The 22,716-nt window shown below is 33.2% G+C and overlaps 1 protein-coding gene and 1 long non-coding RNA gene across 2 annotated transcripts; one reads left to right on the top strand and one right to left on the bottom strand.

Annotated features, from left to right (window-relative positions):
• Positions 1-72: 72 nt before the first annotated feature.
• Positions 73-10,495, top strand: LOC131650603 (protein DMR6-LIKE OXYGENASE 1-like). The gene is made up of 3 exons (XM_058920307.1): positions 73-528; positions 737-1,061; positions 10,075-10,495. Exons 1-3 carry the CDS (start codon positions 74-76, stop codon positions 10,330-10,332), a joined length of 1,038 nt encoding a protein of 345 aa, XP_058776290.1. The 5' UTR covers position 73; the 3' UTR covers positions 10,333-10,495.
• Positions 2,668-5,651, bottom strand: LOC131650604 (uncharacterized). The gene is made up of 4 exons (XR_009298322.1): positions 5,108-5,651; positions 3,391-3,662; positions 3,196-3,300; positions 2,668-3,104 (listed from the first exon to the last, which is right to left on the bottom strand). It is a non-coding gene; the product is annotated as an uncharacterized LOC131650604 (long non-coding RNA).
• Positions 10,496-22,716: the final 12,221 nt, after the last annotated feature.

Below are 22,716 nucleotides of genomic sequence, written 5' to 3'. Positions count from 1 at the left end.
GAAATAAGGCCTATGATTGTATTTGGAGAGTTTGCATATAAAATTTCTCTTCATTTCTCAGTTAGTAAACAAGATGAAGTCTTTCCAGTTAGCCAATGAGTCTTGTCCCAACAAATTCATCCTCCCACAAAACAAAAGACCAAACCTTTCAGAGGTTAAATCTTTAGACTCAATCCCCATAATTGATTTAAGTTACTGTCATGACAACAATTCATCCTTGGAAGTTGTTCACAAGATTTCAAAGGCTTGTGAGGAGTTTGGTTTCTTTCAAATCGTGAACCATGGTGTTCCCGAACAAGTTTCTAATAAAATGATGAAAGCAATTACTGACTTTTTTGAACTGCCATCAGAGGAAAGAGAGAGTCTCTATTCAACAGATCATACCAAGAGTGCAAGATTGTTCAACTATTACCTTAAAGTTGAAGGTGGAGAAAAGGTCAAATGTTGGAGTGAATGTTTTGCTCATCCATGGTATCCTAATGATGATTTCATTTCTTTTCTACCAGAAAAAATTAGAACTCAATACATGTAAGGAATTTTCCAACTGAATCTACCATCTAAAATTATATATGTTTGGTTTTACTTATTTGACTAATCTACTAACCCCGTATAACAAAAAAAAAAGTCAAATTATTTTTCGTATAAATTATATGCGGTCACAAAACTTTTTGTAAAAATTATGATCATAAGCTAACATAGATAGTTATTTTATGCTTGTGCACATTTTCTTTTGCAGGGAGGCATTTAGTGAATATGCAAAGGAGATTGGTTCATTGGGGAGCAGGCTTTTAGGTTTGATATCAATAGGACTTGGGTTAGAGGAGGATTGTTTGCTGAAGAAGTTAGGTGAGCAGCCTAGACAAAGAGCACAATCGAATTTCTATCCACCATGTCCAGATCCGGAGTTAACCATGGGTCTGACTGAGCATACTGATCTGAATGCTCTCACTGTACTTTTGCAATCAGAAGTTTCTGGTCTTCAAGTTAAGAAAGATGGGAAATGGATTTCTGTACCTTTTATTCCCAATGCTTTTGTTATCAACCTTGCTGATCAAATTGAGGTATGTTTCATTCATTGGTGTGCTTTTCCAAGACATTTTCTATCTACCGTTCCACTCCCACTATCTTGGTTAATTAAGATCTTATAGTGATGAAGCATGTTAAAAAAAAAAAAAAAAAAATTTGGCTTTTCCCTTGTGTGAGTCTTACTAGCCAAATTCACCGGTCAACTAAGTCATAACTTCAGGACATACCAACACTTTCCAGTCTAAGATATTTATAATTCTATCGGTACAAATGTCTTAAAACCTCAAGTGATATAGAATAAGAATACATATTTATAAGATTGGCAAAAACAATGGCGGGTGGCGGTGGCACCTCGATGTCGTTGGTCGTCGGCAAAACGACGGCAATCGAAGTTCGGCCGGTGGAGGCTTCACATCAACAACGACATTAAATCTCCAGTGAGTGGCAGAGGCACTGTGGTGGTGCTGGTTGTTAACAAAACATCCACGGTCAAAGTCTAGGCGAGGGCGGCGATGTTGTGGTAAGCAGAGGGTTGAAATCTATGCGGAAGTAACAGTCTGACTGTTTCTCGAATCTCGAGATAGATTAGCTTAGCTCGGAGATCAAACCGGTAACGAATCGGTGTTTCTTATCCCATTTTGAATATCCGGCCTTGTAGAGTTTGGGGATATTATAAATATACTTCTCTATCACTGTCAGTAAGAGAAAAATATAGAAGGAAGGGGTGATCCTAGTTAGAAAAACCAAGAGTAGAATTTTTTGGAGTTTTTTTTTTTTGAGATTATTGGAGGTATCTAAGGAGATTGAGAAACACATCTAAATATTATGGGTTTATGTGATTAATATAGAGAGAGTTGGAGAGATTAGGAAATACTTTGTGTGAAAAATATGGTTTGTAATTGAGAACGTTCGAGGCTATTTTCTTTTACCCTTTTTGTCATCTCTTGTAACAAATTTTGAACGTAGAGTGAATCACAAAGCTATTCTCTTCTCAAAGTAAATCAAATCGATAGAGTTAGGTAAACAAATTCTTTATGTACCTATCTTTTGAAATTCTGGCACTTGCAATACAGATGTGAAGACCGATGTCCCAACACCAACACAATGTCAAGACAAATGTTATGACACCATCTACTGACAGAAAACACTTTTACCAAAATAGAAACTATGCAGAACTAAATTGCATAAGGTAAAAGAACACAATCAATTATTAACCCAGTTCGGTGCAACGTCACCTACTCTGAGAGTTACCTAGCTAGGAAAGAAATCCATTATGATAGTATTACACTAGTGTAGAAAGTACTTTTTACATCGGGCGAAAAGTACTTTTTACATCGGTCCTGGGCCCGATGTAAAGCCAGACGATGTAATAAGTCTGAGACATTTTACATCGGGCCAAGACCCGATGTGAAAAGTTAACATACCACATCGGTTGAATTCAAATGTATGATGTGAAAAATAATGCAATTTTTTATAAAAAAATATACGTCATATATTACATCGGTTGTCCACTTTACCCGATGTAATAGATAGTTTTTACATCGGTTTTCAACTTTGCCCGATGTAATAGACTGGTTTTTACATCGGTTTTCCTAATACCCGATGTAATATGTTTTTTGCTTTTAAACATATAATGGCTGTTTTTCCTATTCTTTTTCCTATTCTTCCTATTTTAACCTGTAATTTTTTTTGTACCTAATTTTCCATATAAGATTCAAATACCACACAAACCAAAGTTAGGTCGCTATTTTGCTCATTTTTCCCACAGCACACAGACCACATTTAATTGCACCAAATAGCTAAGATGCATATATATATTCGTCAAAATATACAAAAGTATTAATATAGGATACACAAGTGTACAAAATGATAAGAAAGGTTCACACACGGTTTTCTACTACAAAATAACAACACAACAAATATCCAACCATTTAAGTCCTTTCGCGCACTTGAAAAACCAACATGCATCCACGAGAAACATAAAGTTATTCTTTATATAACTCAAAGAAACATTTTGTCCAATGGAGTCGCAAATTATACAAATCTTCTTGTGTTAATTCTGTAGGATCATCAAATACCTACAATACGTATAAAGCACTATTTCAAAAAAAAAATCACTAATTAAAAAAAAACATATTATAACAAAATTCACATAAAAGATAAACTTACGTTGTAATAATTTTCTTCGTGGCTTTATCAGTATCCCGATGAAGTGAACAAAAGACGACCACAATATTGTCTCTTGGACACATGACTATTAATTGCCAATGTTGTCTGTACATGTGTATGGAAATACAAAAGTCACATAAAATATCTATGTTATCAAAATTAAAAAATAGAAAACAGAATTTCATAAAAACTTACCCGTGAATAAGTGGTAGTAAGTGGCAAACTCTGGTTTCCAACATTAACTTATCTTCGTGGCAAACTCTGTTTTCAAACTCTGTTTTCCAGAATTTCATAAAAACTTACCCATGAATACGCATGTGCCCTCTTAAACGAATCTTGTCCAATATCACGCATCATGTCTTCCGGACGATCATCCATTTCTACACTAACATTATCTCTTTGGGACACATTTGACTTTGCTACTACTTCACAGTGCCATATCCATTATGTATAATTTTGACAAATCCCTTCACAAATTAGATAATTCATGATTTCTTTCTTTTTTTGGTTCTTGATTTGCACAACGAACACATGGACAGAGAATAAGCGTACGGAGAATTTCTTCACCATTACTTTTAGTAGGAGGAAGATCTTTTTTAGCATTACTTTTAGTAAACTGTAGAAATTTCATCACTACATGTTCGTAATCAACACTTAATCGATTAACTCTCATCCAACTACGATTCATACCTATGTTTCAAAATTAATGCATACATAATTAAATCATTATGACGCCTACAAGTATATATTTAGACGTGTGTGTGTGTGTATATATATATATATATATATATATATATATATATATATATATATATATATATATATATATATATATATATATATATATATATATATATATCTAACAATAATTATCTAGACAAGTGTATATATACACTAAATTCTTGAAAAGATTTGAACTTGATAATTTCATCTCCAAAGACAATTTTCATCTCCAAAGATTTCAACTTAGATAATTTCATCTCCAAATGAATTCAATTCTAAGAAAAATAGAATCATCAAATTTTGATGGCAAGACTATAACTCAGCCATAGATTTTAAAGTGAATCCATCAATTAAATTTCCACCAATTGAATCATGCAACAGTTGAACAAAATATGAATAAACAAGAAAATATTATTTTTCAATTATATTCATCATGAACCAACACACATCTTACACTGCTGTTCAATCAAGTCATAAATATTTTACAAAACAACTGTTATCTCACATATATATCATTTGCAATTACCTTGATTAATATTTACTATGGTTTGTATAAAAAAAAACAAATTAATCTAGGGTTAAATAAGTTTTTGGTCCCTATAAATATCTCAAATTTCGTTTTTAGTCCCTATAAAAAAAATGTCGACATTTAGTCCCTATAAAATTACTTTTTCATTCACTTTTAGTCCCTCTAAAGGGACCAAAAGTGAATGAAAAAGTAATTTTATAGGAACTAAATGTCGACATTTTTTTTATAGGGACTAAAAACGAAATTTGAGATATTTACAGGGACCAAAAACTTATTTAACCCATTAATCTAATATATTCCTTTTTGTGTTTTTGTCTTAAACAATGAAAAAAAACTAACGATAAAAGAAAAAATTAAAATTATACAAGAAGAAGAATAGTCACATGTGAGATCCATTTCAATCTTTAAAGTATCTTCTTTTTTCTTTGTTTTCTAAAAAAACTTTGACTTTTTAAAACCTTTGGATCCCACCACTTATGAAGCAATACATGACAACCCTTTTTAAAATAGTAGTAGATGATAACAGCAACCCACATAACAACACATATATCATATAATAGAAAGCAAACCAAAGATCCAAGTATCTACTTCTCTCATAACAATATCACAACCACACGATGCAACAACACACCTCAAGAGGGAGAGTCAAAAAATAAAAACCTGGATGTTAGAACTTGACAGTAGCGGAAGAGTTCACGCCGTAGCAAGGCGGTTGTGTGGTGGTGTTCGCGGTGATGCGTCTGATCGTCGCGGATGCTCGGCCGACTCCTTTCGACGTCATGAACGGGGGTTGCGACTCCGGTGGCCAGAACGACTCCGGTTCCGTGTGGTGTTGAAGCCTGCGTTACACTGGAGCTCCGTCGGATTTGTGAAACTTTCTTTCCCCTTTCTTTGTTCCGATCTACAAAAACAATAAGAACATCTAGCAATTTGCCTTGTTAGTTTATGTAAGGATTGTTTTACTGTGTTGAATTTGGAATAATAGTGGATGAATGAATTGGAGAATTTGGGATAATAGTTTATGGTTTGAAAACAATAAGAACATCTAGGATTGTGAGTAAAGGAGGCTCTGGGTCGTGCAGGTGGAAGAAAGAAAAGAAATATGTTTTGTGAGTAAGGAGGCTAGGGTTTAGTTGGAAATAGTGGGAGACTTTTTCCATTGGGTATTATACGGTTGGAAAATCTCTTTCTGGTAGACTTTTCCCATCGGGTATTATATGGGCCGATGGAAAATCCCTTTCTAGTAGACTTTTCTCTTCGGGTATTATATCACCCGATGTAAAAGCCTTAATAAAAAAATTTCGCCTTATTTACGGTAATGCCACCGTGTATTGGATTTTTAATTTTGCTATATATTTCCCATCAGCTCCATTAAATGTCTGATGTAAAATCCCTAAATCAAATTTTTTTCACATCAATTTATTATAAAACCTGATGTAAGATTATTTGACATATATTTTTCACATCAGTTATCTTCATACCTGATATAAAATCTTGTAACCAAATGTAATATTTTTAGTAGTGTTAGTTCAAAGCCTAAACAACTCCAATTTATAATTTATCACCTAATCACTACCTTGTGCAACTTCTACCTAGAACCCTCTAGATATGAGACCCCCTCTCACTTCCTACCATTCACTTCAGTAATAAAAATAGTCACAAACCAGTGACAAGAAACAAAACAGAAGCTTACACTTCTAATAAACAATAGTTTTGCTTAAAAGCTTAAACTAAGAACAATACTAAACTCTTTGCTTAAAAGCTCATGAGTGAAAACAATCAGTCTACCTCAATGTATCAAAATATACAAGGGTGACTTACAAAAACACAAGAGACTCTCAAAACCTAAGACTCTAGACTTTCCCTAGTTTTACAAAATTGTGAAAGCTTGATTACATTAGGTTTATGTTTCTCGTTAAATACTCCTCAGCAGCCCATGGGTTTTGAAATCTTCACTCAAAGATTACTTGATCCACAAGCTGAGGGCTGCACCAATTATGCAAAAAAATCTCCTTAAGTCTTGGAACAAAACATCAAGTTTTCTAAATTCTCTCAATATCCAATTTTAGAAACTTATGTATAGTTGGAGATCAAATCACTTGTTCCAGATTAAATCTTAGTGACCTATGAAAGTCAGTGAGATATATCAAAAAGGAATCTCACAAAATCAAAACAAATCTGTCAAGAATTAAAAAAGCCTATGTTGATGTTTTTGTACAACATGTCACAACATCTGTTAGAACACCTGTCTTCAATGAACCTGATCAGCTTGTTAGGACATCTTCCATAACATCTTGTTGTGAACTATTTTTTAGCAAAATTGTTGTCAATCCTAAAACCATGGTGCTAACACCTTTTATCCTTCTCTTGTTTATTGTGAATTTGCCTAAACTGTTTGGTAGCTTAGTTTGTGCTTGAGGTAATTTATTTTAGTTGCCCTTATTCTTTATCCCACTCATCATAGTTCTCAAACAAAATTAATATTATTGTTATATTTTAAACGGTCTTGTTGTGGTTAAACCTTTCAATTTCACAACAAGGCATACTATGAAAAAATGGGTTAAGTTTACAAGTGAGTAATATGGTAGAGAAAAAATATAAAGTGGAATAGTTTAAAAATTTTCACAAGATGATTACCAATATCATTTGAGAACTTCAATTTTCCCCTTCTTTATATTAAGTAAGGTAATATTACTTTGGATTAAGTCCAAACTATTGAGAGATCCAAGGAATTCTCAAAGGTGAAAGATTTGAAGATTGACGAGTGTAGTGAAGGTCTGAGTGTCCCAAGAGGAGAAAATGTGAGTATAAGGATTTATAAAACTAGGAGATTTTATAATTCAAGGTTAAAATGCTTTATTTTTTAAAAAATGCCACTTTAAGAAGGATTGTCCCAAAAGGGAGGACAATGAAAATTCTGTTTAAATTGTAGGTACCTGAAATGAGGATAGTTATGAGAATGCTGGTGCACTTGTAGTTTCGAGTTTTAAGAGTGAACAAATGTAGGTTATGGACTCAATATGCTCTTATCACATTTGCCTAAGGAAATAATACTTTAAGACTTGAATCTAGAAGATGGTGAAGTCGTTTGAATCGATAAGTATCCGACTAGCAAGGCTAATGGCGTTAGTACAATCAAACTTAAAATGTTTGATGACTGTTAGTTCCTTTTAAGCAATGTAAGGTATGTTCCCGAGTCCAACCGAATTTTTTTGTTCATAAGTATGTTTGATGATCTAGGCTACTATACTAAAGTTGAACATGGGGTATTGAAAACTTCTCACGGTAGAGTGGTCATGGCTAAGGGGTCTAAAATATGTAGATTATATATTTTATATGGTTCCAATGTTATTGATCATTTATCATTAGCTAGTAAAGACTTTTATGATAAGAACAAGCTATCAGATTTCAGGTCAAGGCACGATAGATGCCTTGAGGCTGTTTTATAGAACTTTAATGAACTTTGCAGGGGACAAGGGATAAAAACAAATTTGATGGCTTCTAGAATGGTGTTATAAGTTGAGTTGCGAGAAAGTTTCTAGTATAAGGTTGATGCTAAATCAACTTACCTGATCGGAAAATTCCCATTCACATGAGTATACTTTCAAACACCTATGGAGTTTGGAGTAGAAAACTTCTAGACTACTCTAATTTAAAGATCTTCAAAGTTTTGTTGTTTGCGTAAATCAACACAGTCCAACTTGATGGTAAGGTTATAAAGTGTGTCTTTAATGGTTTTTCAGAATGTGGGAATGGTTATATTCAGTGGAAAATAAAATTCACAGGATCAAAGTTCATCATAAAAAGATGTATTACTTTCATTAAAGACTGTAAGGGAAAGAAAGGTTAAGACATGGAGATGAAGGTATCATAAAATATGACTAAGAAGATTCAATTAGGGGTGGAGGATCTTGCTAGGGATACTAGTTACAGTGAAGGAAATTTTACAATGGCATATGATTATCGTTTGAATCATGACAAGGTAGGGATGAAGATTGTACAATCTCGGGGATTCAACTATGCTGCCTTTGGTTGTTATGCTTTAGATGTGGCTGAAAGATACAAAAAGAAGTAGAGACCTTTAGAGAGGAATTTGAAAGCAAAGAGAGTCAAAGATGGTTGAAGAACCATACTTATGGAAAAGTTGATAAGTGCAAGTTGATGCGTGTGACAAGATCAAGGTTCAAGTGTGGCTTGAACTTGATCAAGGCTGTGGAATAGTGATTTTAATATTGGATAGAAAATATCTAGGTGATTGATGGGTATATTGACACCACCATCAATTTAAAATTAAGGCGGAAATTTGTAGAAGAATGCGTAAAACCACAGTAATAAAAAGTAAGAAAATATATTTTCAGGATTAGAAAAAATCGACAATGGATCTCTGGTGGGTGGCAGCGGTACCACAATGGTGGTGGTCCTTAGTAAAGTGGTGGTAGTCAGTGTTTATGATGTAGCAGACCTTCGAGATATGGCAAAGCCTTGTGTGCAGAAGAAAAAAAGTTATTAAAAAAAGAGAAAAATGTTATTAAGTAAAATCAAATATAGCTTAACATTACAATGTAACCATGAAGGAATTATGAATACATACAATCTAATACTCCTTATGTCTAAGAAGAGAAAAAAAACTCCCTTATTTTATCATAAATTATAAGTAAAATTTATCAACTTTTTATCTATTTAATCATGTTGTTCTGATTTTATATTCATTATTATTTTTCTCATCTTCCTTAGTCAATGATATAATTCAAATGCTATCACACTAATATTTGAAATTATTCTTCTTTTTAACAAATACACTTTGCTTTTCATTTGAAGTATTAGGATTAGGATGCATCATTGTTATCTTGTTTTTTATCACCTTTGTTATTACTTATTATCTCCATGACCAAAATACATAGAATGTTAGATTTAAACTCCTTTGAAATGGTTGGATTATTATTTGTTGGGATATTTTGTCAAATAATTTCATTCCTTACACTTCATCTTACTTTTTTTCGCCACTTCTCTCCCCTCTTAAACTCTTAAATAGATTTTTAAACTTTGTTTATAAATTTGGAAGAAAACAAAAGAGATGACTTTGAAAAACGAAAGAATTAAATGAAAAAAATTGAGAGATTTATTTCTTTGTTTGTGGTTTATTGTTGGATATTAGTATGTTGCTACATTATTAATCTTTGTTTTTGTTTCACATACCCTCTCCTTTTGTTCTGTTTGCGAATTAGGAGGGGCAGAGAAATGAAGAGTTTGGGAAGAAGAAGACCCTACTATTTTTTTGAGAGAATGATTTTATAAAGAATAATAAATGAGAATATATATCATTAATTTTATATACTTTCAAAATATTTAAGTAATATAAAATAAAATCGAAGAATTTATTTAAGTCTTTCAAATCCTTTCACAATTTAATTTTGAATTCCTTCAAACTATAGAGATTTTTAAATATGAATATATAATTAAACACCCAAAACCTTCTCCACATAAATTCTTCAATGATTTTCACTTATTCTTTCCTTTTTTTAATTAAATCTCCTCTTATTTAAATAATGTAAATTTTTATACATATTTGAGGAATCACTTGAATATAATTGAAATGTAATATGTATAATTTCTAACTTAATATGTAGGTTTTGAGCAATGGAAGATACAAAAGCGTACTTCACAGAGCTGTTACCAACAATTTAAATCAACGACTGTCAATGGCGATGTTCTTTGGGCCAAATCTGGACACGATAATTGGTCCAATTCAAGAACTAATAGATGAAGAACACCCTCCCAAATATAAAAAGTATCACTTTTCTGAGTTTCTAGAAGAGTTCTTCAAACAAGAAGGAACAAGAACCATGCTGAAGGAAGCCTTTGAAGTGCAACATGATAATAAATAATGCATTTTAATTTGTATGCATTAACTATGAAAATAAGTTTACACATACATTCGATTAAATATAACTATCAAATATTTTTATTTAATATGTATTTAAACGGTTAAAAAAATGATTTCGAAATATGTGTTAAGCAATTTTACATTATAATTGCATTTAAAATAAATTTTAAATAGGCCCAAATTTCATAATGTATCTGCTACTGTTGCATTGTTATTTCAATAAAATACCTTACACATAGAGATGTGACATAAGCAATTGTTGGGTTGTTAACTAAATAAAAATGATATGTTAATAACGAAAAATATACCCTAATAATTTTAGAAAAATTCTTAGACACCCTCTTATTTCAATGGCTAATGGTATTCAATTAAAGTTGATGAATCAGAACTGGACATTGATTAACCTAGTTGATATTTTATTTAATTAAAAGATTTATAAAAATAAAACATGAAGTATCTATAAGTGCAATATCTATTTATAAAATAATTTCTATTATACATATGTTATTATTTATTAATCATTTTTTTTCTTAAGTTGGCATTCCTATTCATGAAGTAGATTCTTATCCATTCATATATAGTTAGAATAAGTTTATTTGTGGCAACTAATATAGTGCTATTAAATGCCTCAGAATTTTTTTCGTAAATACATCACATTTGGGATAAAAAGAAAAGGCATGCTTACACCATGTCTTTATAGGTATTTTTGACAGCCACTCCCAAGCTTTCACATTAATCACCCTCAATTCTTTCATTTTAGCACCAGGCTTGGAAATATGTGGCCTTTGCAGCTGTCATCATTAAGTCTCTAATTTGTGTTCCTCCACCAAACTTAATTTTGAAATTGGCATACGAATGCCTAAGACAAAGTCTATGCTCTAGGCATACTCAATAAAGGGGGCCACATATTACTCTCGTATATGCATGTGAGATATGAAAATCACATCTAGGCCACTCATGTCCCTCAACATGATTTGTGTAGTACCTATCAACCATCTTTACGGTCATCCTGTTATGGTCATCAGGTTGAAGGGTGACATACAACACTATTACTATGAGAATAACTTATTACACTTACATGTCACTTTATGTAATATTCTCATAGTGGTTCAATCTAGTGTAAATATTATTCATAATACTTATGCATATGTGAAGACTTAATATCTTATATCTATAATCAGCTAGATATAATTATCCGTTTACTCACATAATAGTCTTTATCCATCATTATTATCCTATGTGACACTAAAAATTGACTACACATACTTTAAGATTAATGTCATTTTGTTTAATATGGTCTCACATTGTACTATTAAACAAACTAATTATTTTAAGGTCTTTGTTATGTCATAAATCACTACAAAAAATGCGTAAATTATGGCGGTTTTATTATGGCGTTTATTAAAACCGCCATTTTTTACTGTATATTACGACGGTTTCTGAAAACGACGTATTGTTAATCCAAAAATGTCGGTTTTAAAGGCCGTTATTTACTTAACTTTTAAAAATAAATTGAATTCAAGCACGTTGTCGTTGCGATTTGTCCTCCTCTATTTAACCGTATTCAATCTCATTTTAATTTTTTTTAATTCTCTCTCTTTTTTTTAAAATTTTTTAACTCATTATTTTTTCCAGCTTCTCCATTTGTTTTATTTATTTATTAATTTATGTTTTTTAATATGAGGAAAACAAGACCTAAACCCTAATTTCTCGTTCTTCATTTTGCATTCACTTTCATACTTCTTCATCCATCGGCCATATCTTTAACTTCAAAGAATCTTAGCCGATTTTTCATCTCCTGGTCTCCGTAGCACGCTTTCTCGCTCACCAACCCTAACGCAGGCTCGCACTCAACTTCATTCACCGTCTGTTACAGAGCCTCTATGTGATTCATATTTCTTCATTAACATATAAACCTTTTACACGATAGTGAATGTCGTCGCCCTATGTTGTCATAATTGTTTTCTCCATCTTCATTAGGTTGTCTTCCACCAATGTTGTTTTTCTGCCAATGCTAGGTTTTTCCCTTATCAAATTCAACTCCATCTAAATTTCACCAAAGGTACACTATTTTCAATATCTATTTCGATTTCATGTTTGATATGACGTATTGTTGATTCAAGATTTTGGTGAAAAAAAGGTTGAAGAAATCATAAACGACTAACATTTGATGGCAAAGTTCTAGAAATTTTCATCAAGGTAACGTTTTTTTTATTAATTCAATCAAGGTTAATATTTTGTGTGTTGTGCGTCGTGGAATCACAATGTTTTGGTGCTAATTTGGATGTTTATGAAGTTGATTATGATCTAAGTCTTTTATTGATAATTTGAATGTTTTGGTGTTATTTTGTGCATAAAGTCATAGGACTTTGGTGTTAATTTTGAATGTTAATGAGATGAATTAGCTCTTGTACTGTCTTTGGTAAGTGGCATTGGTATACCCACAACTTAATCTCCAATAGAAATAATCAATGAAAACTCTGATAGTTTTGAAATTTCATTGGATGGCTTGTGTTAGTCTTTCATGGCATGTGTTTATTAAAGTGATTTCAACTTTCAAATTTGCATTCATCAGAGAAGACAATGACCTCAATATATGATTTTAATAGAGGTATTGAGAAATTAAGATTAGAAATGCAAAAACCAAACACCTAGCCATTCACTTAGTTTGCCATCCCCTGTTTTAAGCTAAACACATAGGTGAATAATGGCCTGGTTTCTTAGCTATTTTATATCGTTTTTATGCTAACGTTTTAATACCAAGCAATTGGTTTTTCAACTTAGGGGATGTCTTGTTTGACCTATTGTTTTGGGGCTGATTTATTTTTGTAGTACTAAGGAGGGCATATTTTTGTTTTAAGGCTTATTTTTGTTGAGTAAGGATTTGACCTAATGATTATGAAGTTCATGGAGCCAGAGTATAAACTTTGTGGGTGTATTACTTGCTGACTTTTGTTAATGAATTGAACAACTTTCATGGCAGTATCTAAAGTATGTTATAAATGTGGGTGTGATTATAGTTATCAACTGATTTATATAACTTATGGTTGTATGTAAAGACAATTAAATAATAATTCTTTTCACATTTGTAAGTATTAAAAATTACTCACTCTAATGGGTTTAAGTAGTGTATTCATCTTGCTGATTTTTTTTAAGTGAATTGAAGTGTATTCATCTTGCTGAATTTTTGTTAGTGAATTGAAGAATTTACTCAATCATGTATCAGATTTGGGTATTGTATTACCAACCTATGTGAGTAGACTTTTTCAGTCTTTATTCGTCTGTAATCAGTATATTTTTTTTATAACTATAGTTCCACTGTAATGAACATTTTTCAGAAGTATTTTGACATTGTAATAAATTTAGGTTAAATACAATAATAATTACAATAATGAACCTAAGGTTAATTGTTTAAATATGAATTATATAAAAATCCATGCGTTACACGGGTTTGATTAGAATCATTACCTCAAATATTATTTTAAAAAATATATTTTTGCTAATATAATTACATATAATCTTATAATTGGATGTATTTTAAAATTATATTTAATATAAAAAACTATTTAATAATATGAGAATCTTTAATTTATATTATTATTTTATTTTATTATTTTAGTTATGTTCTTTAAATTTAAAAGATATATCATATTTACGTTTATAATTTTATCATTTGTGTATATTATTTTTAATTAATCATGAAATTCATAATACATATAAATATAAATGTATATTAATGTATACTTTAATTATTTAATTAGTGTTTACTATATAATTTAAGAAACCTAACAAATACCTAAAATTATCAATGTCAAGTCCAAATAAATTCAAATAATATAATTTTTATATAGTTAAAAAAATCATACTAACATTATCATATAAGATCAAACCTTCATATAATAATAAAATAATAATTAGAATTGACCTTAAATTTTCAATAACTCGTCTAATAGTGGCCAACCTTCAATTTATTAATGATCAAAAAATTACCATACCCAGTGAAGAAAATAATGATAAAAGAAAAATATACTCAATGTCAAGTCCAAATAAATTCAAATAATATAATTTTTATATAGTTAAAAAAATCATACTAACATTATCATATAAGATCAAACCTTCATATAATAATAAAATAATAATTAGAATTGACCTTAAATTTTCAATAACTCGTCTAATAGTGGCCAACCTTCAATTTATTAATGATCAAAAAATTACCATACCCAGTGAAGAAAATAATGATAAAAGAAAAGAAAAAACTATCATAAACATATTTTAAACCATTTATTTGTAAGTCCTTTTATTTTTTACCTACTTCATAACAAATATCATACAATTTATTTTTATTGTAATGTTTAATTTTTGTACTATTCAATTTATTTCTTAACATTCTTCCAATAATGAAATCCAAAATAAATAAAAAAATTGGCTTATTTTTTTAATCTTAAATTTGTAAAATACATATTAAGATATGTATTTTTCAATTTTGTTTATATTTGTTACAAAATCAACAACTAATGTATAGCTATATGTTCAAAAGGTGTGTTATAGTAATAAAAATATATGATCATTAATTTTATTGAAAGTGAAAGGTTAAAAAGAATTTTAAAAATAGTTTTATGTCATTGTTGAAACCAAAGCGATAAGAATAATTATTAAATAAATCAATAATATAAAATAAAAAGAATGTGATATTTAATTCAGATGTGTGATATTTTCTTTTAAAAAAACAACAATAATAATAATAATGTTAATAAAAAAATTAATATAATTTATCATCTCATTTTAAATGGATGTGTAAAGGGAGATAAACTCAACTAAAAATAAAGTGATAAGAATGATAAAAAAACCATGAGAGAGAATCATAGATACCTGCTTAGAGAGAAATTAAACACAAATAACTTTAGAGGTGTTAACCCATAATACTTTAGAGAGCAAAAGAAAAAGATCAGCTTGACACTTCTTGATACAAATTAGTAATTTAGACTTCGTGATCTTTATTAATCAAATATTTGATTGTTGAAGAAGACCCACAACCTACACCTAATCTTTGACTGCTGGATTTAATCATCGCCGTAGTGGACACAATGTTATCTGTTTGTAATGGGTTCCTTTTAAACATTAAACCACTATCATTTATTTATAAAAAAATCCTAAGTAATTTATTACAATACAATATAATAGACATAGTAGAGTAATTTGAGTCATTATCATGTAAAATAAGTTAAATATTATTTCAAACATACGTTGTAAATAAGAAAGTGAAATAAAAATTACAATACAAAATCAAAAAGTATGTAGCATTTAAGAAGAGTAATATAAAATTAAAAAGACTATACATATCATATAAGAGATGTTAGAAGTCAAGCCAAAGATGAAGACCTGCAATCAAATTGTATACAACAACTCTACAAAATCCTTACAACAAATTATATATTTATATATGTGATTTTAGCTATTAATAGGATAATAAATCTGATTAGAACGTGTAACCATAATTTTAATAATTAAAAGCGGTCACTAAAAACTATAACGTTTAGTAACTACAATAAGAGTAATTATTATAATAGTAACCGAAACATACTAATAATAATTTTTAATATAATATAATACAACCATTATGAAATATGTTCTGGACCGGCCCAATCAATATAATTGGGCCAACCCAGCCTTCGGCCCAAGACAATTTAGACCGCGCGTGCCAAGGTTCGCCCGATCGCTCCGGGAATATTAACAAGGCTACCGACCACAAGGGACCCTCATGCCCGGTAAACAATCAGTTCATGCGTTACCTAAATATCCTCCCCAGAAGGAGGAGTCCTACTCGCACACAAACATCTTATAAATAAGCCCTCTCCCCATAGAGGGCAAGGTAATTTTTTCTTACCCCAAAACTCGCTCACTTTGTTGTACCTTGTGGAACATATACTTACTTTGGCATCGGAGTGCCTTGCAGGTACAACACCTTTTTCCCCATCAACCGTTCGGGACTTCAAGACTTCACTGTTGCTGGCCATCTGATCTGCTCGGTAAGATCAGTGGCGCCGTCTGTGGGAACTCTAGCTCCCCCGTTCCTTTTTCTTGCACCTTCTTGATCCATTCTTGCCTCCTGCAAGAACCCAGGAACCAAAGCTCTAATCAAATTATCATTCATGGCCAGCAATAACGAAGATCCCTCTTCATTAGACGCTGCAATACTCAAGAAAAACGACATCTCAGTCATTCCGCCTTCTAGAAACACCGTCCCACGAGACGGTGTCACAACGTCCCCTTCACCAAAAGATCTCCAAGATGATCAATTTCATCGTTTCAAAGATACGAGCGGGAAGGACAACCACGAAGAAAGTCTGGGCAACCCTTTCATCCCCAAAGGACAGACTCCTCAAGATCAGACAATAAACGTTGTTCTAGTTGCTCTTGCCCAGACCAATGCGCTCATACAACAGCAAAGTGACCGAATCGGGGCCCTCGAGCAGAAGCGCCGCTCAAAAACTCCCCCGATCACAAAACTCGTTCTCGACGCGAGATAGTTACTAAGAAACGCCCTCGTTCCCCCTCCCCCAGGGAGAATGCGGGTCCCTCTCCCAAGAAAGGATCGGGCGACCAACGTTCCCGACACCATTCACCGTCCCATCGACCAAAAAGGAAGTCTATATCACCCCCGGCTAGGAACGACGACAACCAGAGGCGACGCAGGCGTAGTCAGAGCCGATCTTTTTCTCCGTCCCCCAGCGACGACGAAGAAGAGCGCCATGGTCCTCTATCCCAGGCAATCTTGGAGGCTCCCCTGCCAACTAGTCTCGAAAAACCCCCTCCGCTGGGCACATATGACGGGACCACCGATCCGGACGAACATATAGAGAACATCGACGCCCTTCTCGACTACAGAGGAGTGCCCGGTGCCATAAAATGTCGTTTGTTCCCTACCACCCTGCGCAAAGGAGCCATGACTTGGTATAAAAGTTTTCCCGACGAGTCTATCACTTCATGGAAAGTGCTCGGGAAACTTTTTTCCAGACACTTCACGGCCTCCCGGAGACACCCTAAATCAGAAGCCTCCTTGGAAGCCATCATCCAAGGAAAAGATGAGTCTTTACGGGCGTATATAGAAAGATTTAACAAAGAAGCCGTACAAGTGTCCACCACTGCCCATATGAAGAAATTCTTGCTCGAGCGCGGCCTCCGACCACGGTCGGACTTCGCTAAAGCCGTCGGATTCGAAACACCGGCCACTCTGGACGAGTTCTTCCTGAAAGCTCAAGCATACATACAATATGAGGAAAAAGAGGCCGCTCACGCGGTACGCAATTCTAGACAAGAAGAAACCAGCAAGAATGGTCGACAAGACGATTTCCGTCGGGGAACGGACAAGAAGAAAGACGATAAGGGCCGGGATCCCAAGGACTACAAAGCCCCAGCCGAGAAATTCCGAGAATACACCCTGCTCAACGCCTCAAGGGAACGCATCTTGAACGAGTGCGCAAACGCCGAATTCCAGACGGGTGTCATACCCCAAAATTTGCCCATTATATTTATTCATATTTCAGTCCATCTGACTTTCAAATGCTCAAAGATACACAAGAAGGAAACATGCAGTCTCTCTCCTAAACAATAGCCTCTAAACTAGGGTTTTGTATTTCTCAAAGTAAAATCAAGTTCTAAGACCTCAAGTGGACCTCATAACCTCTCATATGCCTCAAAGGATCCTCATGCCAATTTTCAAGCTCTGTTTCAAAAGATTGCTCACCCAATGACCCAAACGATCAATAATCGACTGGTTGACCTAAAAGTCAAACTATGGTCAAACCACAGTCAAAACTTCTGATTTTTGGTCAACATTCTCATTATGAAGTATCATTCATCATTTTATCAAGGATTGATCATGATGCATCAAAGAAAGCTCCAAAAGCACCAAAAACCTAAGTTTCTAAATTAGGGTTTTTAAGGCAAAAGTCAACTGAACTTTGACCAGCCATAGCTTCCACATGGAACATCAAAAATTTCCCATTCAAAGCTCAATTTGAAGGAAATTGAATTTGTTAGAACAAGATTTGTTCTGATCAATATTCTTACTTTTGATGATAACAAGCATATGAATTTTGTATGAGATAATGTGGTACTCTAATACTATGCAATTTCCATTTCAGGAATTATATAAAGAGTATGCACAAAATCAGCGCAAGAAGCACTGACTCAGAAGGTTCAGCATGCAACATCAGAACATGGTCTGGCAAGACATCAGAAGATGGTAAAGAAGAATCAGAACATGGGTCTATGGAAGCATCAGAAGAACTTGAGATCAGAAGCAGAAGCACTGAAGTTCTCATGGTATCACGCTCAGAAGCACTTCAAGGTCAGAAGACAAGAAGATGCTCTGCACCAAGCTGTTTGACTCTGATGACATTCAAACGTTGTTTACACAAACATCAGATCAGAAGCAAGTACTAGACTGGCAGGCTACTCTGACTGACAAAAGGAATGTTAGAAGCTATTAAAGGCAACGTCAGTAGACACAGCGAAAACAAGGCTCGAGGTAGTTGACAAAAGAGTGAAACATTAAATGCAATGCTGTACGGAATACGCAAAGCATTAAATGCTCCCAACGGTCATCTTCTCAAGTGCCTATAAATATGAAGTTCTGATGAGAAGCAAGGTTACAACTTACGAATTACAACACTTGCGCAATATACAGAAACGCTGTCAAATTCAAAAGCTCTCAAACTTCATCATCAAACTCACTACATTGCTGTTGTAATATCTTAGTGAGATTTAAGCTTAAACTTAAGAGAAAATCACAGTTGTGATAATAGCTTTATAAGAAGCATTGTAACTCTTAAAAGAATTTGTTTACATTAAGTTGTAAGTACTAGAGTGATCAGGTTGTTGATCAGTATACTCTAGCAAGCCTTAGAAGTTGTCTAAGCAGATTGTTCCTAGAGTGATCAAGTTGTGATCAGGATACTCTAGAAGACATAGAGTGTTTCTAAGTGGAAAACCATTGTAATCTCGTGTGATTAGTGGATTAAATCCTCAGGTGAGGTAAATCACTCCAAGGGGGTGGACTGGAGTAGTTTAGTTAACAAGTTTTAAAGCTACACTTATTCAAACCCCCCCCCCTTTCTAAGTGTTTTTCTATCCTTCAGAATTATCTACAACTTTGTCTCTCACAAGCCAAGGCCAAAAATGCTTCATTTGAGAGATATGGTCAAAGAGATTATAAGTCCTCCAAAAAGTCAACAAAAACACCTTTTGGGTCAAAGCTCATAACTGGCAAATGGAAAACTCAATTGAGATGAAACCAAAAGGGTCATTTAGAGGACACTCTAAGCTTTCTAAAATGATCAAGAACACCTTGATGGGGTTAAAATTTGAGAGAGGTACGCATCGTTGAAGTTGAGCAATTTTTAGAAAATGCATGAAGCCAGTATGGAGCAATTTTGGATTTCTTTCCAAACGGGCCTTAATATTTGAGCCATCCACGAAATTTCAAACCTATAAGGAGCCCATTAGTCATATAAATTTTATTTCATGATTTTATATTATTTATATTTGATTTTTATCCATTTAAATTCAAATTAAATCATATAAAATCACACTTAAATGAGATAATTTTTATAATTTGTGCTTAGTCAATCCAAACATCATCCAAAGGCCAAGATTGAATAAAAAGTATGCATAGAATAGAATGAGATGCAAATATAGAAAGATTTCATGTAAAATCTTTTTCAATTTCCACATCATCAAATCATTCAATCTCTTGCCAAGTTTTAACCCTAATTCTACTCTTCTATATAAGTACAACACATTCAGATCACAAGGGGAGGCTAACACGTTCTGGCAGCCAAAGAAATAGGGTTTTCAAAGTTTCAAAAACTCATGAAGCTCGGGCACGATGAATACCTCTTCTCAGCCTCTTTCAATCCAAGCCAGCACCATAATTCTCTCCCGGAGGTCTCAAATAAGAGGTATGGATGGTAAGATAAGGTCAAAACAACCTCAAACGCACACCTTTCTTCATTCGTGTTCATAAGCATATGACTTTCGTTTTCCATATGATCATGTGTCTCGACCCTAACCAATGATTTCTATGAGTTATTAACGAGTACTAGAACAGGTTCGACGCATGATCCATGAGCTTTGGTACAGGTTATGACTTATGCCATTGTTAGGGCTTAACCATGCATAGCCTCGACATCATGTTCATGTGCAATTTCAGGTCACGAAACAAGGCTTATGGGATTCACAAGGTTGTAATTAGTTGGTCTATGGCACTGGTTTGCATTGTTCAATTTTATTTTGCAGGTTTTGAAGTGAAGCAAGGGGAAAAGAAAAACCTGCGGAAAATCCGCAGGTAAATCCATAGCTGCGTCCGCAGCAAAATCCGAAGGTCCCGAGGTTGATGGTGATGAATAGGAGCGCCGTTTGGTTGACCATCACACGTGGCTGCTTCACGCATCCTTATTGGCCGGTCATAAATCCTTTCTCTCTCCCCAATTGCAGTTGGTCAGTCAAAGTGTCAAAGCTCTCTCTCTCTCGCTCCCATTGGCTGGCTAAAGATAAGTGGTCCCACTCTTGACTCTTTTTATGTTATGCTGTATTCATTGTTGTTTACGTATTTTTATAATTTTGTTTGGTTTATTAACAGACTAGAAAACGCAGCACACTGGCAAGAAGGAGGGAGTAATAACCCAGGTGTACTGGGTTCGATACCTAGCTTACACAATATTATTTTTTTCAGTTTATTTGATTACAGATCTAATGCGCTACCCCAACGAAGGACCATGATGAGCCCTCATGTGAAAGCCGTTGGATCTCCATACTTCCAGATCCAAGAGCTCAGAAACACTGGTACATCATGGGACGTCAGAAGCGCACCACACCGAATCAAAGCTAAGTCCCCTTAATTTTTTTAATTTATTTATTACATAAATCTTTTTTTATTATTATTCCTTTTGCTTAGTTTTTTTCTTATAAAAAGTATTTTAACTATTTCTTTTGAATTTCAACTTCCTTTTTTATTTTATATATAAAAATAATTTTAATTAATTTAATTTAAGTTGATAATTTTAATTAATTAGGGTTAGGTTTATAATTAGTTTTTTATTTTTATTATTAAATTAATCATTTTAATGTTTTAAATCCTGATTTTATTTTGCTCAACTATTTTTCATTATGATTACTAATCACTGTTCTCCCCTAACCCTAAAAATTCCATTACTGGTAGGTGTTGCCCATTAACCCTGATTAACTTGCTCCCCATTTGGGGTTTTGTCTGTTCATTTGTTTGCCTAAATTGTTACAATTTTAATTTTTGATATGTTACATTATAATTGTTGAGATCTTTAATGCACTAACATTCCTTTTCTTTGTGCCTAATTTTCAGGATTAACCAAGATCCTTCAGCTAAGCGCCACGCCAATAAAAAAAAAAAGCTAAGTTTCTAATCCTTTGCTTGTTTAAATATCATTTTAATATTTGTTTTGCCTTTTGCCCGAAATAGGGTTTACTTCAATAGCCAACGAATCACTCATACACTAACCCACTATTTATTTTCCTCATAATTTTCAGAGTCAATCGAGGAAGAGCAAAGCGTTCAAAGATGTTTAAAACTAATTATTGTTCCCTTTTATTTTTCCGCCTTTTAAATTCCGCATTCCCCCACAGGTTTTTATTGTAATCCCCGTCCCCGCAGGTGTTTATTGTAATAGTGTAGGACTATTAAACTGTTTTATCTTTCTGATGTGGTTAGTAATCTTAGGGAGTGCAAGCCTTGAATTAACATAGCTCACTAATTACAAGATAAGTAACTGAACTGAACTCACGTGATTGTGCCACACACACACCTTTAGGGTAATCCCTTTTGTTGCCTTTGTTGCCTGTTGCCTTGTTGCCTCTAATTGTACTAAATAGTCACGTCCCTCGATTCCGAGGATACCTAAAGCAAGGTTGCCTAAAAAGATTGAAAATCATCTAGTCCCTCGAAGTTGCCTCGGTAAAAGATGATTGTCCCAATTGCTAAGGTATCCTCGCATGATGCCTTAAATGACTATTCTATCCTTCCCTAAAGACTACCTACCCTCTATATGGTAGGGACAGTTTTATGGCGAACGATAATTGCTCGATGACCCTTAACATCCAATTGAAAGACTTTCTGCCCTCATGGTATGGATAGACCCTTTCGCCCGAAAGACTAAAAGAACAATTTTTCTAACTTAGGATAGTTGCTACTAATTGCTTGCTCTAAATCAAAAAATCCTTTTCACACCTCCTTTTCAAATCAAATTCAAAAAGACTACGCTTATTTACAAGCTAAAGTTCTTATTCAAACTTATTCAAAAATCTACTATTCACACACGATACTTCAAACTTTTCAAACAATTCAAAAGTG

The sequence above is a fragment of the Vicia villosa genome, linkage group LG2, assembly GCF_029867415.1.
Source record: "Vicia villosa cultivar HV-30 ecotype Madison, WI linkage group LG2, Vvil1.0, whole genome shotgun sequence".
Taxonomy (NCBI): Eukaryota; Viridiplantae; Streptophyta; class Magnoliopsida; order Fabales; family Fabaceae; genus Vicia; species Vicia villosa.
The sequence above is the reverse complement of the archived record's forward strand: the minus strand, read 5'-3'. Positions and strand labels throughout refer to the sequence as shown.

Coding starts and splice junctions, on each gene's coding strand:
- LOC131650603 (XM_058920307.1), top strand. CDS start 74: ATGAAGTCTTTCCAGTTAGCCAATGAGTCTTGTCCCAACAAATTCATC. Junction 529..736: donor AAAATTAGAACTCAATACAT/GTAAGGAATTTT, acceptor TTTCTTTTGCAG/GGAGGCATTTAGTGAATATG. Junction 1,062..10,074: donor ACCTTGCTGATCAAATTGAG/GTATGTTTCATT, acceptor CTTAATATGTAG/GTTTTGAGCAATGGAAGATA.